A 9,173-nucleotide genomic window follows, 5' to 3' on the forward strand; every position below is an offset into this window, starting at 1 on the left:
ATGTATCCGTTAAACTTAACAAAAACATTCAATAACCATCTTGAAGAAGACACGGTAATAGTTTTGGAAAATTTCACAGTTATTAAAAGTGACAGAGGTTTTCGTACTGCAAATCATGACTTCAAACTTGAGTTCAATGATAAAACAATAATCAAGGAAACCAACAAGCAAGGTGTTCAAATACCAAGAAACATGTTCTTATTCACACCTTTCGAAGACATTCATTTAAGAGAAGACAATATGGTACTCACAGGTATACTTCCAAACTGTGAAAATAAATGTTATTTTTTTGTTAAAATAACAAAACAAACAATAACTTATTTTGTTATATTGCAGCTGTTGTCAGAATGCTACTCAATGTCAAACCAAAAAAAACGTCAATTATCAGAGGCGGTATTACAAGACAAAGGCGTGACATTATACTTGCAGATGAGAGGTATGAATATTTTTGAATTAAATCTTCTATATAAAAAACTTTAATACCCATTGACTCATTTTTTTTTGTGTTAAATGAATTTTTCTGTCTTAAATGCAGATATAGAACAATGAAAATTACTTTGTGGGGCCGTACTATGGATCAAATTCCACATGATTTTGACCGTTCACCAGACAAAGTATATGTCTTGATAGTGACGTCCACTTCTGTTAAAAGATTTAAGAGTAATTACTTCTTTATACATATAAATAATTTTGGATTTGTTTATCAAAATAAGTTACAATACCATCTAATATTTAAACCCGGCCAGGTTATTATCTCCAGTCAACATTCGCTACCAAGATATATACAAATCTTGAAATTCCAGAAGTGGAATCCATTATAGAAAGGTAAGATTTATTTAATTTTTTTTTTTAATGTATAGATAGACAACAACGTTTACACCTTATTTTAATCATTTAACATGCAGAGCCCCGGAAATCAAGACGGAAGCAGCAGAAGTGCATGAAGGAAATATAAATTCAATCCAAATAAAAAAAGAAGATGAGTTTCAAACCTTGGCAGAAATAATGGATTTGGATAACACTGTAAAGGTAAGAACTACCTATTTTACTTAAAAAATGAAATTAGAAAACAATCTAAATGAATTAATTTTATTTGTCAACAGGAGAAATCATACATGTGCAAAGCAATGGTTTCCAGAGTCTATGATGACAACGTCAAATCACTGTGGTACTACAAAGCGTGCAAAAAATGTGTCAGTGGACTCGATGAAATCAACAATAAATTTTGGTGCAAAAGATGCAAAAAATTTCCAGAAATTCTCAAAAGGTATCATTTAAATTGTTTTTTTCTTATATATATACATTAATTTAATACATTCACACAACAGGTACAAGGTCAACATTGTGATTTCAGACAAATCAACATTTGTCAATGCAGTTGCATTTGGAAATATAGCAAAAATAATGCTCAAATATTCAGAAAATGAACTCTACAAAATTGGAGAAGAGGTATTGTATTTCTTATTCAGCCAATTATACTAAAGTCAATTTCAAAGAAAAATTATCTTTTAATTTTACTTTGTAAAGGATGACAAAGATATGATGAATAAAATATTGCAAAGTCCTGTCGGGAAGGAGTTTGTTTTCCGTATAAAGGAATCAAACAACAACAACAACTACAGCACAAAGGCATTCACTATTTTATATGTCGTTCCTGAAAGCATTGATCAAGAAGAAGTATGTAAACCTATTTATAATGTTTGTTTAATATCATCTGATACATGCTATTTTATTATTATATATTGTTTAATTTCTTTTATTTATTTAACAGAAATCAGAATCAAGCCAAACATCTTTGGAGCTATCAACCCCTGAGAAAACTACTATGACACCATCACAAATTATAGATCTCACAGAAAAGGTATTATTCAACTTAACTACCATATCTTACACAAAACAATTATTATACCACTTTTAAATTTTTTGGGTTTTACATCTATTAATGCAGGAATCAAATTCAGATCAATTCACACCAACTGATTCAATAAAAAAGGTAAATCCATTCATTAGAAAAGTAAATTTCTAACTTTCATTAAAATTACCCAAAAAAATTAACAATATTGTGTGCAACATTTAGGAATGGAAGACTAAAAAGACCATTAAAACAGAACCTCCAGAAGAAACACCAAAAAAAAAAAAAAGCTTGCAAAAGCTTGAAATTTAAGGTAAACAAAGTACATGATTGAATTTATTTCATTATAGTGCTATAATCCATTTCTGAGTTAAATAATTATTTTTTCTGATTTAATTGTTTTGAAAGATGAGCTTGAGGAGTGATATTCAGCAATTTGCATTAATTAGGAAGTCCGAAACAATGGATTAGTATATTTGATTGTTAGATTTTTTTTTTTTAAATTTTTTTTTTTCCGATTCGGATTGTGCTTGAATACTAAGTTTTGCACCAATTTCTTTTTGATTATATTGTTTTTGATTCATATCATTTCAAGCATTTTATCATTTAATGTACTTTGGTTAAGTTATTCAATTCTATTATACCATTTAAGTTTGATTGAAGGCAGATACAGTTCGTCAATTTTAATATTGAAGATAGTTTATATTTTAAACCAATATCAGTATGTGTATCTTCGAATATAGGAACTTCAATTAGTGGTTTAGTTAGTTGCTAATTACATTAAAAAATGAGTAAAAAATATATAGAATAGAAGAATCAGAAAAAAAGAGAGTAACAATTAGAGAAATAAGAAAAATTAGTAGTTTAGCAGACTAACCTGAGAATTTAATCATAGAGAATGATGAAAAATATCTTAATGATAGAAGCAAATCAAGTGTTCTTTTTGCGGCAGCGATGTCCTGTGGTGAATTAGTCATAGGCTCAAACCAAAATCCTAGAAGTGTTATTCCTATATGGCCTCTTTGCTTTTCCTACAAATGAAGCATAATTTGTTAATGCCAACTTTCTTACTGCAATAGCAGAGTCACCAAAATCACTATTCTTAGTAATTCTCATGGTCTAAGGATGTACAAGAGGATGAAGGGGAGAGAAGTAAAACACCGCACGTTGTTCTCAGATAAATGCACCTGGCCGCCGCATGCGACAAGAAGATAATGTGAGCACCAATGTACGGCTCGTCGTTGAAGTCTCCTTTTGTACAATTAACACCAAATGGGTAAGAGAAGCTGCCTAGTGGCAAGCATGTCGACACTATTTCCATCGATAGTCCATATGTTCGGGTTCATTGAAAGTCATCCAAGTGTTTACTCTGTCTCCAAATTCTTTGAAACATACATCAAGATATGCGGTGAAATCCTCACCGCAATAGAACCAACAATAAAGGAGAAGACATTTAGACTACCCCTTGAACCGACAATCGCCATTATCAGGCAAGTGATGGAATAATTACATGAACTTTCGTAACATGAGGTTCAATTCTGTAGGATCAATCGGGGAAAGAAGAAAAGTTTTCATACACAAATGGCATGAATGAAAGCCTATCATTGTTATTTCACTAATACTTTCATAGTTGTGGATTCTTTATCCGATACAAAGGGAAACAATGATATTCAAAGGCAGTACCAGAGTTGACAAGTTGATCGATGAGATTGTTGTAATAATTCAAGCCTTTGGGGTTGATGACTCCATGCCCATCTACAAGAAAGGATATTGCAAACAAGCAAAGTTCAAAATACATTCAATTAACAAAGAAATGAAGTAGTAATGACTTGAGGAATTGGAATATAGTGGGCATACCGGGAATGAGCCTAGACCAAGAAATAGAGAACCTATAGGCTATGGCCGACCTTGATCACGCTTATGGAATCCCATATGCGTGGAAAGAAGCCCCGCAGGAAGGATGCGAAGAATCTTGGGAATGACTCATTCGATTGAGTAGATACAAGTACGATCATCCACTTGCAGAAGTCAAATAAGGTTAGGGACCAAACTTATTGGGGCACTTGGTCAATCGGGACTTTGAGCGCACTCCACCTCCAATTCTTTCACCGCTAAGGCTTCCCCGACTTGAAATATTCAGAGGACACCCAAAACAGATGAGCCCTTTGTGTAAACTTGAATTTGAATTCACTTTAGGAAGTAACGCAGTTAAACGTATGGTCCCAAAATCGAGTGTTGCAGATTAGGCTAACCTTCATTCAAGCAAACACCATTTTTCCTCATTCGCTCTATACTTTCTGCTATGGTCAACCCAGCAGTCCCGACAAAACCCCATTTCCCACAATTGCAAATGGCTTCTTCCAAGTACAAAAGTATATCAGGTAAAATATCTACACGACATTTTTTGTTCTTATTAGCATCCAGATTCCTAAAGAGAGAACCAGATCTCAATCCATATTCTACATTTGCAATCTTCTTTGCAATCTGTATCTTGCATTTGCTTCAAATCTCCAACCGCCTTTTGCCTTGACAACCCATCTTTCATAATAACGAGTATATCTATCTATCAATTGTTTAGCCATCTTTCTTCTCTTCTCTGTCCCGTCTTGCTTTTCTTTCTCATTATAACGATTACATGGAGCAAGACACCACCAGCAAAATGCGTGGCGACAAGGAGGTCTGCAGGTCATAAGCATGCATCCGTCATTTTTCTGAATAGGTCTCTTGCATTCAGGACAAGCCTTCGGATTCACATTCTTGCAAGATATGCAATTTGTTCCTCTCTGACCTCTATGTTATTTTCTAGCAAAAATTCATATTCATCTTCGGCATCAAGCTCTAAACAAGGGTGTGAGTTCGCTTCAATGCTACTTCTGCATCACTACTTTTCTTGAACACCACTTTAGCACTGCTCATGTCCCTCAAAACGTCTGTTTTCGATTCCTTTAAACGCCCAAAGCGCCTCAATATCTTATTCAGATTCAATAGCGAGGGAATACAACCTGAATCGGTAAAAGCTCGGCGATAATATTGTCGGAGAAATTTCAGTTAGAGAAGCACAAGAATGTATGACCGACAATGACCATGGACAATTTGTAGTTTGCTTGAATCCACCGGGACACACTTTTCCATGCAAACACCGGCTCCTCTGCTTTCACCAATAGGCTTATCTTTCAACCTCTTATTTTGTGTCAAACAAGAAGACTTCCCATGAGTGTTATAAATGCCGAAAACTTTGCCTTCACTTTCCAAAACCCACTTTTGTCCAACACTACTGGCCGCTACAACCGCTCCAATTTCCTTAACCATCGATTCAAGAATCGCAAAAGCAATCAACGCTTCAATTACACTTTCAACTTTTCTTAAACTTGAGTATGGTTGCCAATATTGCTCACCGAGAATCCCCTTTTATAAACTCATCACTCATGCATAAATCTCGACATATCAAATTGCAAAGGCTCATCAACTTCTGGAAAATTCAAGAGACACTTGCAATTTTATCTACAAGTGCTCCACCAAAATATCTTTATAGTTAACTACAAAAATGGTATCTGTACCTTGAACACAAAGAAGACTGCAAGGGTATTGTAGCAAACTTCCCATCTTTAGTAAAAGAAACACCCTTGGAGGCATGTTTCGCCATTGCACATGTACACAAGCCGTGTGTTCACCGGACCAAACCATTAACCGTGAATGAAAATCAGACGTAGTTAAAATATGACGACTATCGGAACTCTATCTGGCATAAGAAATCCCAGCTGGACCTTCATCTATTTTATAGTATAAACAAAAGATCGACCATTGCACTAAGAACCGTAACGGCGCTGCCACAAATTTAATGTTTTGACCTCTGCTTCAAACCACAATCCATTTTCCAGCGCACATCCAAAAGATACCAGGTCTTCCATTTCCCACTTGTGTGTAGCATCATGGTCCCAACCTATAATTACCACCTGCCATAAAGTGGCCTTCCATGTATACAGCTGCATTTTGGGCATGAAGCCCATCCATCACTACAAACTGCATATCCTCTGAAGGTTTCCAATGTCGTCTCCTTTGGTTTATGCACTAGTTATTTATTTGTTTCTGATCCAAACCAGTTCATTCCGATAAAGCAACCTTCTCTGTCTCCTGTTTCAATGACCAAAATATAATATGTTACAACATAAAAGAGCTATAGTTAATGAATCCTTAGATTTAAGAATTTCCAACTCAATTTCTACGTGGGACTTATCGACGGATATGACCATTTATAGTGTAGTTCCCACTAATTGATTAGCTTTTGCCTGCCTTCCTTTGGCAATTTACCTTTCTTCTTTTTCTTTGAAAGTTCTTGCTTGAGGCTGCCCAACTAACCACTATATTTCTTCAGCAGGTGATTCTTTAGTTCTCTGTCTTCAGCACCTGGATCAATTTCAGGAAGTTCAGTTTCTCCCCCACTATTGTCTTGATCATCCTCGGATAAACCATCCCCGTCACACTTACCATCTGCATGGATCAGTTAAATGAGACATAACCTGAGAACTCTAATGCGAGAAAATCAAGGTGACTACGAAATTGCACCTCTTACAAATGCTTACTATATTTAGTGTGCATACTGCTTCATTATAATATACAAAACTTGGTCATACAGGGGGGAATTAACACTACGATATTCTCAGATTCAAGATTACGGCTGGAACAAACAATGTCTGATATGCAATGTCTGATATGCAATACGTCTTACATTTTCATATAGTCGTTCACAGCTCCTAGAACATAACTCCATATTCTGGAAAATATCTTATTTATACCTTACGCACATGTGGGGGCAGATTCAAATAGATTTTTTTTTTATAAAGTCCAATAACAATAATAATGATCCAAAACCATTCAAATTCAACTAAAAATGGGCCCAAATAACTAGATAACTGTTTACAACTTCTTTTCCACATCAAATACATAAAAAGCAAGTCCTAGATAACTACCAAAACAATAACTAAACAATTTCAGTTTAAGTCAACATCTAAAAGAAATCCTATAAATACATAATTATATTTATAAAATTTTGCTCATCAATCTCTACTTTCAAGCCAAAGAAAAAAGGTCGTATCTTTTACTTCACACATATATCTTCTTTCAGTTTTTTTCCTGCTTTAGCCAAAGAAAAAAAATATCATCTCTTCTACTTACCACCTATAAATTCTCTTATTTTTTTCTTACGCTTTTCAAAAAATAATTGTATTGTTACATTTATTTAAATTACAAATTGATTTGTTTTGCAGACAATGACAATTGTTCCAGTTTCATTCAAAAGTGTACTGAAAAGAACACTCAAGAAAATTAACACACCTGAAGCAGTCTATGGAGTAAAGCTTAACGAAAACAATCAATTTGAAGCATGGGTCAAAATTGAGATCACTACATACAAAAGTTATACTCAAAAGATTCTCGGAGAAAGAAAATGTACGAGGATTGATTCAGAACAGTCAGCAGCAAAAAATGCAATAAAGTACTTACAAGATGTCTACAACAAATTACAGATATATGACAGCAATTTTGATCTTCTACAACACTACATTGGGATTAATAAAGATCAAGAAAAAATAATATGTAGTTTGATTGAGACAAAAAAGAGTTTGGAAAGAAAATTAGCAATGGCATATGGTAGTATTGACAATCCGATATGCATAATCGACAACGTCGATGAATAAATCAGACAAATCATCGATGTTTACTATGATTACAGAATAAGTTGTTAGTTCGTTTGTTTACTCAAATTATTTTAAGAGTAATTTTCATTTATTTGTTCGTTTAATAGTTATTTGAAGAGACAATTCATTCAATTCAATGATTTTAGAATAAGTTGTTAGTTCATTTGTTTACTCAAATTATTTTAAGAGTAATCTTCATTTATTTGTCCAATCAAGTTTGATTAAATTTTCAAATGTGTTTGCTTATTTCCCTTTAACACCAATTTATTTGTAACACTCCAACTTATCTAATAACAAACTTTTCAACACCTAATAATATGTAGTTTGATTGAGACAAAAAAGAGTTTGGAAAGAAAATTAGCAATGCCATATGGTAGTATTGACAATCCGATATGCATAATCGACAACGTCGATGAATAAATCAGACAAATCATCGATGTTTACTGTGATTACAGAATAAGTTGTTAGTTCGTTTGTTTACTCAAATTATTTTAAGAGTAATTTTCATTTATTTGTTCGTTTAATAGTTATTTGAAAAGACAATTCATTCAATTCAATGATTTTAGAATAAGTTGTTAGTTCATTTGTTTACTCAAATTATTTTAAGAGTAATTTTCATTTATTTGTCCAATCAAGTTTGATTAAATTTTCAAATGTGTTTGCTTATTTCCCTTTAACACTAATTTATTTGTAACACTCCAACTTATCCAATAACAAACTTTTCAACAACAAATACGTTCACTACCAATTATTAATTCAGAAACTAGATAACTCTTAACAATTTGTTAGATAACTCTTAACAATTTGTGTTACACTCAAATTCTAAAACAATACCTAAAAGAAAACCTATCAAATTTTCATTTTGCTATTTTGTACCGTAATTCCTTTTAGATAACCCTTAGCAATTTGTGTTTCACTCAACTTCTAAAACAATACCTAAAAGAAAAATGGATAAACAGATCCCATATATTTGACATAACTATATTCTTCAGAGTCATGGCTCCATGTCACACTGGCATACCTATGGAAGATGATTCAATGGATAAACTGAAGTGCGAGGTTGAGTCACCAGAAGAAGTAACATTTCTGAATGCTTCACAAGAGTTTGGATTTCAGTTTTCCCGAAAAACTCGATCGACCATGGTTCTTAAGGAGGTCAACCCTACTATAGGATTGATCCAGGATCTATATTGGTGCCGTTGAGGTCGACAGGTTGGCCATTCAATGCCCCATCTGTTTTCTGAATGGGCTCATGTTCTACCCCTTCCCTGTCTGAAAACTAGTAGTAGTTTCATATATTAAGCTATTTGACGAATTGGTGGTTTGTTCATATTGAAATCACGGTGTAACTTTGTTAAAATTTCTGTAGTTTGGAGACCAAGGGCTTACCAGTTTAAACTTCCCAAGCACATATGAGGGTCTCATAGTATCAACGCAAACGGGATTGTTGTATGTGGAGAACCTAGCTGCTATAATTGATCTTTCCATCTCCCGAGTTGGCACAGTCCTCCTGAATGCAGAACCTATAAGACGCAACAACTTAATACAAGCACGATAAGGCTCATGGCTGAAATGAAGAAAAAATTATAGTACTTACTGGGCATCATTTTGTAGTTTCACAAACAGTT

General features: G+C 33.8%; 1 protein-coding gene across 1 annotated transcript; it reads left to right on the forward strand.

The window, feature by feature from the left end:
- LOC147514410 (uncharacterized) lies at window positions 1-2,026 on the forward strand. Its single transcript, XM_086592581.1, has 10 exons — window positions 1-253; window positions 337-436; window positions 536-660; window positions 747-825; window positions 906-1,029; window positions 1,104-1,168; window positions 1,329-1,449; window positions 1,528-1,677; window positions 1,772-1,861; window positions 1,949-2,026. The coding sequence occupies exons 1-10, from the start codon at window positions 1-3 to the stop codon at window positions 2,024-2,026; spliced, it is 1,185 nt and encodes a 394-aa protein (XP_086448707.1).
- The last annotated feature ends 7,147 nt before the right edge of the window (window positions 2,027-9,173 follow it).

This window comes from Coptis chinensis, chromosome 2, assembly GCF_015680905.1.
Source record: "Coptis chinensis isolate HL-2020 chromosome 2, ASM1568090v1, whole genome shotgun sequence".
NCBI lineage: Eukaryota > Viridiplantae > Streptophyta > Magnoliopsida > Ranunculales > Ranunculaceae > Coptis > Coptis chinensis.

Bases quoted from the DNA above. Each gene is read 5' to 3' on its own strand.
- LOC147514410 (XM_086592581.1), top strand. From the start codon at position 1: ATGTATCCGTTAAACTTAACAAAAACATTCAATAACCATCTTGAAGAA. The intron at 254-336 runs GTATACTTCCAA...GTTATATTGCAG, and splicing joins AGACAATATGGTACTCACAG to CTGTTGTCAGAATGCTACTC. The intron at 1,169-1,328 runs GTACTACAAAGC...TTCACACAACAG, and splicing joins GACAACGTCAAATCACTGTG to GTACAAGGTCAACATTGTGA.